At 41.7% G+C, this 16,889-nt stretch overlaps 1 protein-coding gene across 1 annotated transcript; it reads right to left on the bottom strand.

The window, feature by feature from the left end:
- Nucleotides 1-4,518: 4,518 nt before the first annotated feature.
- LOC144700660 (subtilisin-like protease SBT5.3) lies at nt 4,519-9,754 on the bottom strand. Its single transcript, XM_078572113.1, has 11 exons — nt 9,596-9,754; nt 9,401-9,513; nt 9,229-9,323; nt 8,983-9,147; nt 8,802-8,910; nt 8,124-8,661; nt 7,943-8,040; nt 7,622-7,867; nt 7,159-7,273; nt 5,283-5,496; nt 4,519-5,203 (listed from the first exon to the last, which is right to left on the bottom strand). Exons 1-11 carry the CDS (start codon nt 9,674-9,676, stop codon nt 4,668-4,670), a joined length of 2,310 nt encoding a protein of 769 aa, XP_078428239.1. The 5' UTR covers nt 9,677-9,754; the 3' UTR covers nt 4,519-4,667.
- Between the last annotated feature and the right edge of the window lie 7,135 nt (nt 9,755-16,889).

The raw sequence follows: 16,889 nt of genomic DNA, 5'->3' as shown, positions 1-16,889 counted from the left end.
TTCTTGATGTTCTATTTTAGAAAAGCTTTTTGTGTGTATTATTTTTTTAAAACCAAAAATCATTATTTTAAAGAGTGGCGGGTTTCAACTTTTTTAGGCTCTTTTTATAGGGTTTATAACTGATGTATGATTTTTCCAGAGTTTTTTTAGTGTATTGGTCACTTTAAAAAAATCCTATTTTAAAGAGTCGATTTTAGGTTTTAGTTTTTCTTTAAAGCTTTTTTTATAGGGTTTCTTCAAAATTTCAATTTTATCTGAGTTTTGATGGGTATCGGTTTTTGTAGAGCGACAAGTCATTATATTTTTAATAGCCAGTTGTGGATTTGAGCTTTTTCTTCAAAATCCTTTCTCTAGGATTTTTTCTTGACACTTTATTTACAGATTCTTTTCTGCGCGTTGATTTCTTTAAAACAAATTATTTTTTTATTGAACTAGTCAGTTGTGGTTTTAATTGTTTCTCAAAGCCCTTCTATGGGGTTTATTCGTGATGTTTAAGTTTCACAGACTTTTTCGTTTGTGGCTTTCTATAAAGAGATGGTCGTGGCTTCACAGACTTAATCAAGAGATGGCCGTGGGCACCAGTTGTTTTCAAAGCCTCTTTACTGTTTACTTCTGTGTATCGCTTTTTCAAAGACTAGTTTTAAAAGATTCGGTCGTGGCCTTCACTTATTTTTAGACCAATTTATTAGGCTTTCTTCTTGATTCTCTATTTTATCAGAGTTTTTCTGTGTATTTTTGTCTGAAAGCAAAAAATGACTATTTATAAAGCATCGGTTGTGGGCTTTAAATATTTTCGAATCCTTTTTCTAGGACTCCAGCAGATTGTTTTTCTGAATAGAATTGATGGGAAGTTCTGATGAATTTACGCATTTCAAAACTCCAAGATCAATATCTTTAATGGATGTAATTAAAAACTCATTTATCTTTATCCATCCTTGGATATGATAATCTTTTGGTGCACATAAAATCGATCAAACCAAATAATTTCAAACTGAAGTTATCATAACAAGGATAGAAGTTTGCCCAGTTTTTAAATGCTCAAAACTTTGGGGACGATCGTATTATGTCCAATAAAAGATCAGTGTTAGTTAAAAGCGTTTTGATTTTTTAATGAAATAAAATAAAATCTTGAGGTTATTAAGTATATTTCGGACAAAAAAATTAAAATTATAGGAAACACATATTTCATGAATTTTCTAATCTGATGTGCTTGCGAAAAATATGAAATATCCAGTGCTTCACTAGAATTCTCTCTCCTCACAGTCAAGTCTCAGGATACGTTTAACTTGTTTTATTGAACCATTTTGACGAATACATTTCGTTCCGTTCTTCCTCTCCTCTTACTTCTCAATCTTCTACTACCTTCTTCTTCTATCTTTCCCTCTATTCATATTCTCCATTTCTCATCACTTCAATCAGCAAATGGGTGATTCTCTACAATTGCAACGTTGACTTGGTTCTTTGGATGCGGATCAGACTTAGCCGCCGCCGTGACGGAGAACTCAAGTGAAAAGAATAGGATTTATAAGGAAAACGACATGCTTTATAGACACAGCCTGTACTTTATCATCGACTATCCATAAATTAATGACTTGGCATGGGTTCCCTATTCGCTATCCATAATTTATGAACAAAATGCCTGAACCTTAGTATGTCCAGAAATTCAACTATTAAATAACGAAACCGAAGTGATCGTGAGTGGATATTTTTTATTTTTCTATATTTTATTTTTATGTTCTATTGACTTTTTTATTATTTCTTGAAGCCGACTCTAGAAGTTGGGAAATCGTTGAGCTCATCCACAAGGAGGGGTTCTGCGATTCTCATGCCTTTATTCAAGTCAATGGAACCGAGTCAAGAGTGACGGTAACACGGCAGCTCAGCCAAATACCCGAGAGCGGCAATGCCAAACTGATTTTTTATCGCAATAAAATTAACTTATCTAAGCAGATTATAATTAATTAAATCTTTGATTTTTCCAAGATGCTTTAATTATTCCAATGTTTCGCGATTTGCGGTATCTAACCCGTACATCCTTGCATTATCCTTCGGCCCGGGTGTTAAATTCTGTGGTCATATTTGATATCAACGGCCTTAGAGTAACGCCAGAATAGAGTTTGGTTGCTCGTCTTAGACAGTTTCTAAGTCCCGGCAAATCCTTTCGAACCATTCCATTAATCTAAAAAATATTAATACGGGATGATATTCAGTCAAAACATTATATTACTCTTCAATTAAAATCAGTCCGTGAAAGGCTATGATTGCTTACTGACTGTCTGTTGGCCTTATGAGACGATTCCGATTGCTCTAGCGCGACATCAAACAACAATCACTGTTCGTCTGCGAATATCGTGGATAGTCGGCAAAGCGTGATCCGTGAAAGCGAGTAATCTCGAACAAACTATTATAGATAAGTGGCACATATTATTGAGGAATCCATATAAACTAAAGTACGCGGATGCTTTATGGGATGTATTCGTTTTGTTTAGATCTTCTTCATCCCTATTCCCATAAACGCTAAATGGAGTGATTTTCTGTGTTATTCCTAGTTTACTAGCTCATGGGCCGGAATGAATGTGATATGTTGATTCAACAGATTAGATATGTCAAACATGTCTATAATGTTTATTTCTCCAAATATCGGCTCGAATGTTATGAAACAATGGGTTTTCTATTAACACTTCTTATAAAAGGTTTCGCTAGTAATCAATCATTATTCATCTATCCTCATGGTTGTGATGACTTTTACAGTCATGATAGTGTTGATAGTTATGAACCATCCCAAACAATAACTCTTTCACGAGTTACTGTTTGCAGGAGAGAAATGAACAGATTGGAGCTCAAGCGATGTGGATGTTTCAAGGAAAAAAGAAGGACGAGTATAGTTCGTAAAATGTAAGAGTGGAACCTTACGCAAAATGAAAAGAGTGTCTCTCATCATTATTCTCAAGGTTAACCCCACAGCGAACCAGAAATAATGATCGAATAATTGACGTTAATGATTCATTTACTTCAAATGGTTTTTTGATGCCCGGGGACGATATAGTAATATTTCTATGCACCTGAATGAATCTTGTAAAAACTATTTTAGCACGCGAAGGAATCTCAGGGTAATGTTGGAATCTTACTTTAGGAGGGCATACAATCACTTTTATAAATCTCCTTGAATCAAAATTTTGTAAATGTAATTTGAGAAATTGGTCAATTCACAGGGAGCTAGGTGTCTAAAAAAACTGAGTTTAATTTTTCTTTTGACTTACGTTACTAATTAAAATGTAGAAATAAGGTTTTATGTATATCATTTTTAGGTTGATGTAAGAATTGTTGAATGTGAATGCTGGACCATGAAAAATCCAGGTCTAAAATTTATGACCAAATTTTAGTTCAAATTTCCAACTCAATGAGATTGTATCGAAACGTATTACAGTATTTCTTCAAGATTTCATGCAAGGAGAACATAAATGCAAATTGATAATGGAAGATCAATGACATTTGCGGTAAGATTTTAGGAAGAGTTAAGCCACATGTGAAAGTGAATGGCCAAACATTTGAATTCCGAATATGAAGAGATAAATAAGAGGAAAATGTTTATAGAGAGAATGTAGACAAAAAATGGGGGAAATTGAATAACTAGATATTTTGGAGGAATATGGGTAAAGTATGCACCTCTCCTATCTTGGAAATCCAAAGTGAGACATGAAAATATTCAGGGTCATACATGTCAGTGTGATGGGCTGTGTTACGATAAAAGTTTAATTGAGAATTTTTAATTTAACAACTAATTGAATTTTAATAAATATTTTTAGACATGACACACTAAGGAGACACCCCAAGTAATGTTCATAAGATGAAAGCTCAAGTATGCTTCACAGATGATGTACAAGTTGCTAACTGTTTCTATGGAGTTGATTGGACTTCTAAGAAGCTGCCTGGATAGGGTGTTAGGTTGACCAAAACGGATTTAATCATCCTGAGCCAAGTGAGAGCTAGAGTTAGATATATTCAATGAACGTAACATCACGAGGGAAGACACATATGGGTTGAAAAATCTATGAGTATACTTTCTGCTGAACAGATGATACAGCCACAACAGGTGCTTCAAGTGTTATGACAACAGTTCATGTTGTTAATCCCATTTAGGAGAGAAGGCTTCACAAAAATAGAATTAAAACTTCAGTATCTGACTCCGTGTTATTTGGACAATGAGACAAACATGTATTCTTTTAAAAGACTTGCCAACATATTGCCATGAAATTTTAATTTATATAATATGTTTATATATTGATACACACTTTTTTTACAATGACTTGGTTACCGCCTTCCACACAATAAATATGATGAGGATTTATTGGTATGCGGCATAGGATTTAGAAATAGAAAATCTGGCAGAAGGTTTGCCTGTGACTTCCCTTGTCCTCTTTTCGGGTCAAAGGTCCATAACTTCGTTCTTGAATCAGTACAAAACCCAAGTTCATGTGAATTTAGTCCTGAGCTCTCGCACGTTATAAAATACAAAGATTGGAAAATGGAGCAAGGTATTATTTTATCTGTCTCGGCAGTTCATGAAAATACATCATCAGATACATTCACCCATTTTGTTGGGTCGGCATAAGTGTGAACATGTTTCGTATTATTGGAGCTCTATTGGAAGGCAACAGATATAAGCATTACACGATTCCAATCACCAGCGGACTGGTGACAGAACGGAAAGAGTCTGACCATATTAATCTGCCATATGTATATCCTTTGGCGGCACCGATCTGAGGCTCGAACGTGATAGTGAAGGCCCTCTCCTGGCCGTATGCAGTAAACTGCAAAGTATTTGGCGCTACAGTTACCAAGACACCGGGCGGTGGGAGAATACGCACTGTGTACGTGCTGGAAGGCCCAACATTCTTAAGCCTACGATTGACGGTGGTGCGGCTAGCAAGTGATGGCACAGTAATGGAAGGATAGTTCATGTCAAGAATCCGTGGAGAAGTAAGAGGGCAGGAAAAGTCTGCCTGTTGGAAGCTGAAAATCTGGCTGGAGGTGTATCCTTTGGCGCATAGGAAATTGAGATAGTCTGTCACTGTAAGGTCATACACCAGGCCGGGATCCGCTGCGCGGTTTGGTTGGACATGTCCCGCACCGTAGCTGAAAGGATTGGCCGGAAGGAAGAAGGAATCAAGTATGTTGACCCCTCTGTTGTCTTGAGTTGTAGCTGCGGAGAGAACGTACGAGTTCACATCTTGATGATATATGAATGTTAAAGAGGAAAACTGAAAGTTATTGAGAGTTACCCGTGGTCATGATTGCCGACTTGATTGCCGCGGGGCTCCAATCTGGGTGAAGGGCTTTCAAGAGGCCCACAACGCCAGCGATGTGAGGGCATGCCATTGAAGTTCCAGAAAAAACACTGAAGGGAACGCGACGTGTATCGATTGCTAAGTCGGACGGACCGACTGCACCAGTGAAGGCTGCAACCACTCTCAACCCAGGTGCCGTGATGTCCGGCTGCACCCATCCCTCATTAGCGGGAGAAATATAGAGATAGAGAGAAATATATAGAGGTAGAGAGACCGACTGATAAAACAATAAAAGGTAGAGATAGAGACATGAAAAATTATAGAGATGAGAGTGGAGAAATAGAAAGATACATATACAGAGACAGAGATACCCATACAGTTAGATACAGAGACAGAGATAGCGTTATCGATTGAGATAAAGATATAAACAACCATAGAGATATAAGTAGAGAAATAGAAAGAGACATATATAGAGACAGAGAGACCAACATAAACAATCATAGAGATGGAAGTAGAGAAATAGCAAGAGACATACACGGAATCAGATATACCCATACAGTTAGAGACAGAGACATAGATAGATATATAGATAGAGATAAAGATATATGTAGAGAAAGAGATAGAGATAGAGATAGAAATAGAGGTAGAGATAGAGATAAGAATATAGATAGAGATAGAGATGCAGATAGGGATAGAGATAGAGATAGAGATGGAGATAGAGATAGAGGTAGAGATAGAGATAGAGGTAGAGATGCGCATAGGGACAGAGATATAGATATAGATATAGATATAGATAGAGATAGAGATATAGATATAGATAGAGATGCAGATAGGGATAGGGATAGAGATAGAGATAGAGATGGAGATAGAGATAGAGATAAGAATATAGATAGAGATTGTGATGCAGATAGGGATAGAGATAGAGATGGAGATAGAGATAGAGGTAGAGATAGAGAAAGAGATAGAGGTAGAGATGCGCATAGGGATAGAGATAGAGATATAGATAGAGATATAGATATAGATATAGATAGAGATGCAGATAGGGATAGAGATAGAGATAGAGATAGAGATAGAGAAAGAGATAGAGATAGAGATAGAGATCGACATACATATAGACATATAGATGTAGGTGGACATAAAGATAGACATATAGATGTAGATAGACCTAGGCATAGACATCGACATAGACATAGAGATAGCGATGGCAATAGAAAGAGATGACGGTGGAGATCGAGAGAAGGTTATATATAGAGATAGAGAGAGATGAAGATGTAGATGAAGATAAAGATAGACATATTGATAGAGAGAGATGAAAATGGAGATGGAAGGAGATATAGATATAAAGACAGAGAGAGATAGAGATAAGAGGATATGTGATGGAGAGAGAGAGAGAGATGAAGATGGAGAAGAGATAAAGACAGGTATAGAGATAAAGAGAGATAGAGAAATAGATAGAGATAAAGAGCGAAATAAAGATGGAAATAGATATAGAGAAATAGATAGAGATAAAGAGCGAAATGAAGATGGAAATAGATATAGAGAAATAGTTAGAGATAGAGATAGAGATATGGTTAGAGATAGAGATTGAGATAGAGATAGAGATAGAGAAACCTATAGCGATAGAGATAGTGAAACCTATGGAAATATTGATATTGACAGAGACAAAGATAAATATATAAATATAGTTTAGATAGATATAGAGACAGAGACTGAGATAGAGCCATAAATAAAGATATATATAGAGAGAGAAAGATAGAATAGAGGCAAAGTCAGATAAAGATACAGATATAGAGAGCGCCATAGATATAGATACGTATAAAATAGAGACAGATATACAGAAGTATATGGAGAGAGGGAGAGAGCAATTCACCTTGAGAATTTCGGGGTTAATGTTGTTTGGTCCACGAGAAGAAAAGTAACCCATGAAAGGGGCAGGGCGAGTACCCAGCTCTGTAAATGGCGCAGAGATACTGGCTATCGGAAATCTGTGGCCAATAATAAGAGCCGCTAAACATGATCAGCTTTAAACTTAATCATTGATATATTTTAAATCAGAAAGAGTGATTTCAAGGACAAGGATGTTTTCAAGAAATATATATACTATTTTCATAATGTATTTCACCCACTAGAAATGGCAGTGTTCATTGTTTTTGTTTTATTTAAACAATGACGGTGCTGTTATTAGAGTGCTCCAGAGTATAATCGTTATAAAAATGAAAGTTTTTCCATCAGCGAAAAAATGCGGTTCAACAATGTTACTGAAAGTGGAAATTGCTTCATGGTTCGATGAGTTTTAAATGTTACGAGAAAGAGAAATCAACTTGGTCACTTACGCGGTTGAAGTGGTGTAAGTCAGAAGCTTCAGTCCATCTTCGTATGATAGGGTTACGGCAGGAAGGAGAAATGGCGTAGCCTCGACATCATAGCCCCGTCTCCTCGAGTTGATAAGGATCATGCCGATGCCGCCGGCCTGCGAGACAGCTACACCCTTCGCGGCAGCAGTAATTTGTTCGGCAGCACAAATCACAATCTTCCCCTTCACCTTCTCCGGGTTCAAGGATCCCGACTGGCAAAATTCGCTAAGAGAGGAGGAGAACGATTGGATTCTCAGTCAACGAAAAAAATAGAATAAGAAGAGGAGCAGATGTTCTCACGCGTTTGCAGTGGAAGAAATTGATGAGGCAGCGGCCGTGGAAACAATCAGAGGAAAGAACCTGTTTGGGGGAAGACTGGAGGTGGATAAGCTCTGACCCTGACAGTAAGCAAACCCAGACGATGGTTTAAGCAATATAGAAAAAACCCAGCAGAGATAGAGAACTGTTTCAGATTAGTCACCTTGAATCGCACCCCATTCCCGATTGTGGCAAAGGAGGTAAATTCTCTGTCCATTGTGCTCGCTGCGACGGTGAATATCCATGGCGCCACGTTGGTCACCGTTCCATATCCTGGTCCCGCATTTCCTCCGGCAAAAACAACACTGATTCCCCGCTTCGCCGCGTGAAATGACCCGATAGCCATTCCATCGCGCAAATACTCCCGAGCTTCGCCGGCTATGGACACGGAGATAACGTCGACTCCGTCTTGTATTGCTGCTTCGAAAGCCGCTAACAAGTCCGCGTCGTAGCACCCGCCTATGCCGTTGACCCTAGGCCAGCAAACGCGGTACGCTGCCACGCGGGCTCTTGGCGAGCCGCCCTTGGCCGTGCCGCTGCCGAAGCCGATCGCACTGGCTCGGGGAACGAATGCACCTCCGGCCGTCGCGAGGGTGTGAGTGCCGTGGCCATCTGGATCGCGCGGAGTGTTTAGGCTTGGGTCTATTCGCCCCCCCGCGGCTTGATAGCCTTTGTTGAAAAATCTCGCCCCAATGAGTTTCCTGGGTAATCAAACGACGGGACTATTTTTGTTATCCAAGAAAAGTTGTCTCCGATGGATCATCGTCAGAAACAGATGAAATGAGGAAGAATTTGACGAGAATATACAATGACAGTTAGAGACTGAGACAAAAGAACATGCCTGTTGCACGTAACAGGAACACCCGTTCCCCCCGCGCAAGTCCCTTTCCATTTCGATGGCACAGGCCCCAACCCCGCATCACTGAAGCTCGCAGACTCCGGCCAAACTCCTGTTCCCAAAAAAAAAACGCACGATACATAAGTAAAGCGTTGCAGCAGCGATGAAGGATGACGATTACTACCTGTGTCAAGATTTCCGATGATGACATCCTCTCCAAATCTTGCTCGACTCCACAAAGATCCCACCGGGATTCCGTTGGCCGTTTCCAGGCCCATGAACTCCCATGACCGGGTTGTCTGAACTTCCCTTCCCGTGTTAGGAAACACGCCCAACACCCCCGGTGACTCTGCAAGAGACAACAGGTAAATTGTTATTTATCTGGTATTTATACCGAGACGAAGTAAGAAAACAATTCACAATTACCCACTTGATATTTCGTCTGCCTCCTCCTCTTCAAGGAAAGCCGCAAACCCATTTATGACACGCGTATATGAATAGAAAATTGAGTCGCGCGCCTTCTCTCTACCGCAAGGCGTGAAACAACGTCAGTGGAACGGTAAGGATTCAAATTTATAGGCCAAATAGAGGTGAGACCGAACCTGCCGAGAAAAGAACCAAGGAAGTCGTGGTGAGAGGCAGTGATATTTTCCGAATTCATAAAAGAATCTTCCTCCCGCACTTCCGGATGCTCCCCCATGTACACGATGTATGACTGGACGCAGAGTATGAGACATACTGTCAAATTACAGCACATAAACATTAAGGAGATTGATATTCATAAAACCACAGTTAACCTGTCTGCGAGCAGCGACGGACGTTAATATCCAGAGTTGAAGGACTAATCCGAAGCGAAGCATCACTAGAGAAGAACCCATTTTCGATAGCTCTTTCTTCCCCTCTACCCACAGCTCTGCCAGAAAAAAACCTCCTTCTGTTCTTATAAGACGAACGGCGCATTGAAGGCTAGAAGGAAATTGCACCGCTGACTTGGTTCTAAAGATGCGGATCGGATTTAGCCGCCGGCGTGACGGAGAGCTCAAGTTTAAAGAATAGGAATTATAATAAAACGACATTGTTTATTGACGCAGCATTTTATTTATGAACGACCATCCATAAATTAAGGATTTGGCATGGGTTCCCTGACCACAATCCATAAACTACGAACAGAATGGTTGAACCTTATTAGGTCCATAAATTTTATTTTTAAATAATGGAACCGTAGCCGTGGTCCGTGGGCCTTTTTATGTTTTATTAACAATTTTCTGGTTCCTTGAAACAGACGTTAAAAGATAGGAAATCGTTGAACTGATCAACACGGAGGGTTTCCGCGGTTCTCACGCCTTCCTCCAAGTCAATTGGGCCCTTGTCAAAAGTGACAGCCTCAGCCAAATACCCGATAGCGGCCAAGTCAAACTGATTTCTTCAACGCGATAAAATTAATAGTTTGTTCGCAGATTATAATTCACTAACTCCTTGATTTTTCCAAGATGCTTTGGTTATCCCAAGGTTCCGGGAGTTGTGGTATTTGACCCGTAGAACCTCGAATATTTCTTCGGCCCGGTTTTTTGATTCTGCTGTCATATTTAATGTCAGCGGATTTGGAATAACGTTGATCATTGTGGCGAGACGAGCGTTTGGTTGCTCGTCTTATACAGTTTCTATGTTATAGCAAATCCTTGCGAACCATTCCATTAATCTCAGGATTATCCATATGTGATGATATTTAGTCAAAACATCATATTAGTCGTACGAATCCGTGAAGGTCTATGATTGCCAACGTGGCGGTCTTTTGGCCTTCAAAGACGATTCCGGTAGCTCTATCGCCACATCAAACACCACTTGCCGCTCATCTACGAATATCGGTGAATAATCGGACCGTGATCCGGAGAAGCGAGCAATCTCGAACATACTATTACAGCTACGAGGCAAATACTATTGAGGAATCGATACATTGAAAGTACACAAATACTTAATGGGCTGTATTCGTTTTGTTTGGGTCTTCTTCATCTCTATTTCCATAAACGCTAAGTGGAACCCTATGTTAGAGAGGAGTTTTTCTCGGCAAGGATCCCGCCAGCAACCTCGACAGCGACCTCGCCATCGACCTGCTGTTAGGAACGTAAACAAGATTAGTTAGTAAATAAATGAATATTTTTTATACTCCTTAGAGACCTAGAGAATAGAATGAAATATAGGTTCAAATCTAGATTAGGATTAAACGTAGATGGTTAGGATCAAAGATAGATTAGGATTCAACATCAACGGCTAGGATTAAACCATAGGAAATTATAACGGTGGAGATTATATCGTTGGAGATCCATTATATCAGATGGGTCTACAGCACCGATCAACGGCCGTGATCGGTGCACCCAACCCGTTATAATGGTTAGATTTAAACCTCAGATATCCGTTAGAACAGATGGGTCTACGGCACCCAACCTGTTATAATGGCTGGGATTAAACTGCATTTTATATCTGTTGTAGAACTGCTACAACGGATATATGAAACAGAAGTTCTTTACAAACTACTTTATATGTAATATAAATACAACCAATGTAAGATTCATAAGCTTGCGGAATAATAACGATCTTACTGCTTCCTCTTGTGTCTTTCTTCTCTCTTCTTCTTCCTCCTCATTCTTCCTCAATCTTCATCTTCTCTAAGCAAGACACGTGGATTTTCAACATGGTATCAGAGCTGCCAGTCATCAGGGTTGAAAATACGTATGTTGGAGGGTCTACCTCAGCATCGCCCGCTGTCGCAAGAACGACTATCACCGAAGGACAAGTCTCCGTGAATATTCCACCTGGAGCCTCAGTACTAGTCAGGCTCAATGACAAAAATTACCAAGTTTGGAAGAGCTTGGTCGTCCCTATTTTAAATGGGTATGATCTGATTTCTTCTGTTCAAGATGACCCACCTCTCTTGTCCATCATAGATTCACAGGGTAATCTAGTGGAGAATCCGGATTACAAATTCTGGTGGAAGAATGATAAAAAAGTACTTGGATTCCTGCTATCTACCCTGTCAGAAACAGTGGTTCCTTGCATCAGCAGGGCCAAGACCACAAAAGAAGCTTGGAGTTTGCTCGAAATCACCTTTTCTAGCAGGATCAAAGCTAGAATTATGGATCTCCATCTGCAATTCCACACTATGATGAAAGGTACAAAAAAAAATTGACGAATATGTGAAACACTTTAGATTTATTACAGAGTCATTGGACTCAGCTGGAGCTACAATTGATGAAGACACAAAGAATCATACATTCCTGAGAGGGATTGGAATAGAATACAGTCAATTTGTTATGTGTGTCAACGGTAATCTTGGTCATATGAAGTTTGAAGAAATTGTGACGAATCTCAAGTCACATGAAGTATATCATGAATACCAAGATAAGGCACGCTCTAGTGGATTTCCTCCAACGGCAAACAATAGTCAAGTCCAGAAAGATTCAGCACAGGGTCAATGAAAAGACAACAATCAATCAAGGGGATCAAGCTACAACCGTGGAAGGGGAAGAGGCAGGAACAATCGTTTCCAACCCAGGTGTCAGATTTGCTTTCAGTTTGGGCATAGAGCCCCAAAATGTCAACAATTTACAAAGCTGAAGAATGGGAACAAACATAATTATCATCCTTTTCCACAAGCCTATACTGTAAGTAATTCTGAAAACAACATGGGGTTTCCAGACAGTGGAGCCACCCACCACGTTGCAGCAGATTCAAGCCTGATTTCAAATCCAACAAGCTATCAAGGAAGCCAGCATCTACAAATGGGTAATGGAACAGGTTTGAAAATTCTATCCATTGGTACATCTAAAATTCCTATTTTTGATAAAACACTATAGCTTAAAAATATTTTACATGTACCAGGGATTACAAAAAATCTCTTATCTATTCACAGACTTACTGTAGATAATGACGTTTTTGTTGAATTTCATCCCTCTTATTGTCATGTGAAGGACAAGAAAACCAACATTATCCTGCTAAAGGGAACAATTAGAGAAGAAATGTACTGCTTGGAGCTGTAGAAGAGTCAACCTCTGGCATTAGTTCGAGAAAAATCCACCCTAGAAACATGGCACTCTCGACTTGGTCACCCTCAACTTCAAGTTTTAAGTTTCAACCTCAACAGTTGGACTGTAATACTTGTAGAGTTTCAAAGTCACACAAACTACCATTCTACTCCACTCAAAATTGCACCACTCGACCTCTTGAAGTGATCCATTCCGATTTATGAGGTCCATCCCCAGTTTTATCAAATCTCGGTTTTTCTTACTATGTAGTGTTTATTGATGATTATAGTTAGTATACCTGGTTATATCTTTTAAAAAGGAAAAATGAAGTAGTCGATAAATTTCAAGAATTTCAGAAATTAGTGGAAAATCAACTTTCCACTAAAATTAAGAGTTTTCAATCTGATTGGGGAGGAGAGTACCAGTCTCTTCACCCAATCTTTAAAAATCAAGGGATTGTTCACAGGGTGTCCTGTCCACACATCCCTGAACAAAATGGAACAGCAGAGAGGAAACACAGACATATTATTGAAACAGCTTTAGCATTACTCCATAATTCTTCTATACCAAAGAGATTTTGGGATGACGCAGTAGTTAGAACAATATACCTAATTAACAGATTAACTACGGCCATTTTGGAAAATAAATCACCATTTGAAATGTTGTTTAAAAAATTGCCTGATTATTTTTTCTTAAGATCTTTTGGTTGTTAGTATTACCCACACTAAAGATCGTATGCTCAGCACAAACTAGATCCGAGATCCGAGAAGCGCGCCTTACTGGGATATAGTTCACTACATTCCGAATACAGATGCTACTTAATGAGAACATGTAAGATCTATATCTCTAGGCATGTGGTGTTTGATGAACACATTTTTACATTTTTGAATGTATCTGATAATTCAGGAATACTTGGAGCTAGTCCTAATACGACTGTAAATATTCCAAGTATTGTAAAATCAACATCCACACAAAAGGATGTGCTGGATGATAATACTCAACATTCAATCTCAAGTTCAAACTTGAACAATGACATTGATCAACAAACAGTTTGTTCATCAATGAAAATAGTAATACCTAAAAGGAAGAGGATGTTAACATTACAGAAATCTACAGTACGTTAGACCACACACCTGAACCTGGAGTTAGGATAAAAGTAAGGAATCCCAAAGATGTGTATTGTGAAGACAATTCACAAAGTAGTCATTTATCAGTCATGGCTGTAAGACATCCAATTCAAATATGTTTACATACAATGTTGGAAATCTCGGAACCCACTTCATATACTACAGTATCCAAAGATAAAAACTGGATGCAAGCAATGAGAACAGAGTATGAAGCACTGGTTCAAAATAATACTTGGGACCTGGTTCCAAGAAATCAAAATCTCCATGTTATTGGATGTAAATGGGTGTATAAATTAAAGTATAAGTCGAATGGAGAAATAGATAGATATAAAGCTCGATTAGTGGCCAAAGGTTTTAAACAGCAGGAAGGTTTTGACTACACTGAAACTGATGGGGGACCATCGCGACGACACCGCCATGGGACCCGTTCGACCACACCGAGCTGCTCGTGCCGACGCACATGACCCAGCATTCAAGTACTCGTCGTAAGTCTTTACTATTTCTCTGTTTTGTTTGTTGAGATAAACGTTCCGACCCGGCCATGTGTTAGGCCTCGTCCTCTCTCATTTTACGTCCCGTCTCCTTGTTACGTGTAAGAGGAGGGCCACGTCATGCGATGGACCCCTCCTCCCTTTATGGCTCCTTGGCACCCTTCCCCCCCCTATATAAGGGGAAGGCATGCCCCAAGGGCTGGAGAGAGTCTTTTGAGAAGAAACCACCAGCAAGCCTGTTCGACGGACAAGTATATCCCTAAGCTCTACATGACCACTTATTGCTCAAGTGGATAAACCTAAAGCAAGGTCGACGACGGGCTAGCAAGTACATCGAGGAGTTCGAAGAATATCGCATGAGGTGCAAATTCGTAGAGAGCCCTCAGATTCAGATAGCCTTTTTCGTCCACGGATTACGGACAGATCTAGGGGTTAAGGTTCTAGAACAGAACCCTAGTACCATGGACTTGGCATACGGCCTCGTGGAGAGTAACGAGTACTCCCATGATGATTCTACTCCGACGAGCGCCGTCGCACCTCGGGTGAGCAGCACTAGCTCGACCTCAAGCTCCACCCCTAGAGCAGCATCCGGGTGGACACGAGGAACCCCGGCTCCACCTCGACCGGCCACTCCGGCCCCCACTTCGGTACCCGCTCCTGCACCGTCGACCCCATCCGTGGTGTCGACCGCTAGGGCCCCGGCAGCCGGCCGTGAACCCATGCAATGTTTCAAGTGCAAGGGATTCGGAAACCGCCGCACGGAGTGTCCATCGCTCCTGCACATGGACATTCACGGGAACCCCGGTAGACGCCCCACTGGAGGACGACTTGGAGGTGGACGAGTATCCAGGGGAGTGCCCTGAAATAGAGGATTACGAGGAACCCCTAGGGTACATTCAGATTACCCCGGCACCCCCGGCTCCGGCCCAGCCCGTTGCGACCCTACGCAGCCAGCAGGGCACACCTTCTAGGGGCCATACCACCCGGGCAGGTCCCGTCACCGCTCCACCAGCGGGGCCGACTCCCGTGGCCATCGCCGTACCCAGGACGACCCCGCATTCCACCGAGCCCGGCTCAGACGCGCCATCGCGCGCACCCACTTCGGCTCCGAAGCCGACGACTCCCAGAAGTGCAGACACTACTCAGCGCACTTCCATCTTCTACTTGTACGTGAAGATCGCCGGGCGAACGTACAAGCTTATCGTTGATAGCGGGAGTTGTGTCAACGCCGTGTCCGAGGACACCGCCCGCAAGCTAGGGCTCACGTTAGTACCACACCCGACATCGTACAACGTGTCATGGATCGACGCATCCACCCTCCCGGTACGGATGCAGTGCCATGTTCCGTTGAAGATGAGCACGTACGACGAGCAGGTACTCTACGACGTACTACCAATGAAGATTGGTAGTATCATCCTCGGATGTCCATGGTTCTTTGACCATGACGTTCAGTTAGCCGGACGAGCGAACACGTGCTCGTTCATCTATGGGGGTCAGCGCCTCATATGGTACCCATCGACCCGCGCCCATACCCCCCAGCCGGCGCCTACTAGTGGATAGGACGTCCCAACTCCGACACCGGTCATTACGAACGGTTGCATCTTTAGGAGAGGCCTCGAGCCCATGGAGGACGCACTACCGGTCTGTTTTGCGCTCACCGCCTCGCCATCCTCGACACCTGATGAGACGGAGTCCACAGACCCTGAGGTGTCCCAACTAGTGGCCGAATTCACGGACGTATTTCCCGCAGAGCTTCCTTGCGAGCTTCCTCCACTGAGGAACATACAACACGCCATTGACCTAGTTCCGGGAGCATCTCTCCCGAACCTGCCTCATTACCGGATGGACCCGGTGAAGTACGAGGAACTGCACGGGCAAGTGAAGGAGTTGCTCTCCAAGGGATTGATCAGGGAGAGCCTTAGCCCGTGCGCCGTACTGGCCTTACTCGCGCCCAAGAAGGACGGGACTTGGCGCATGTGTTGTGACTCCAGGGCCATCAACAAGATTACGGTTAAGTACCGTTCCCCGATCCCTAGGATTCAGGATTTGTTCGACGAGATGGTCGGAGCCACTATCTATTCTAAGATAGATCTTCGGAGTGGATATCACCAGGTTCGGATCCGACCCGGAGACGAATGGAAGACGGCGTTAAAGATCAAGGATGGACTCTACGAGTGGAACGTCATGCCGTTCGGGCTTTTGAACGCCCCGAGTACTTTCCAGAGACTCATGAACGAGGTACTCCGCCCGTTCATTGGAAAGTTCATCGTCGTGTACTTCGACGACATATTCGTGTATAGTGCTACGAGGGACGAGCACCTCCAGCACCTCCGGCTAGTGTGCGCCACGCTACGCCGCGAGGAGCTATACGCTCACCTGAAGAAGTGTAGCTTCTTCGTATCCGAGGTATCCTTCCTCGGATTCATCTTATCCGCACGAGGAGTCGCTCCCAAT

This window comes from Wolffia australiana, chromosome 3, assembly GCF_029677425.1.
Source record: "Wolffia australiana isolate 7733 chromosome 3, ASM2967742v1".
Lineage (NCBI taxonomy): Eukaryota > Viridiplantae > Streptophyta > Magnoliopsida > Alismatales > Araceae > Wolffia > Wolffia australiana.
This window is presented reverse-complemented; position numbering and strand designations above follow the sequence as displayed.

Coding starts and splice junctions, on each gene's coding strand:
- LOC144700660 (XM_078572113.1), bottom strand. CDS start 9,676: ATGGGTTCTTCTCTAGTGATGCTTCGCTTCGGATTAGTCCTTCAACTC. Junction 8,041..8,123: donor GGAATGGGGTGCGATTCAAG/GTGACTAATCTG, acceptor GCTTACTGTCAG/GGTCAGAGCTTATCCACCTC. Junction 7,868..7,942: donor ATTTCTTCCACTGCAAACGC/GTGAGAACATCT, acceptor CTCCTCTCTTAG/CGAATTTTGCCAGTCGGGAT.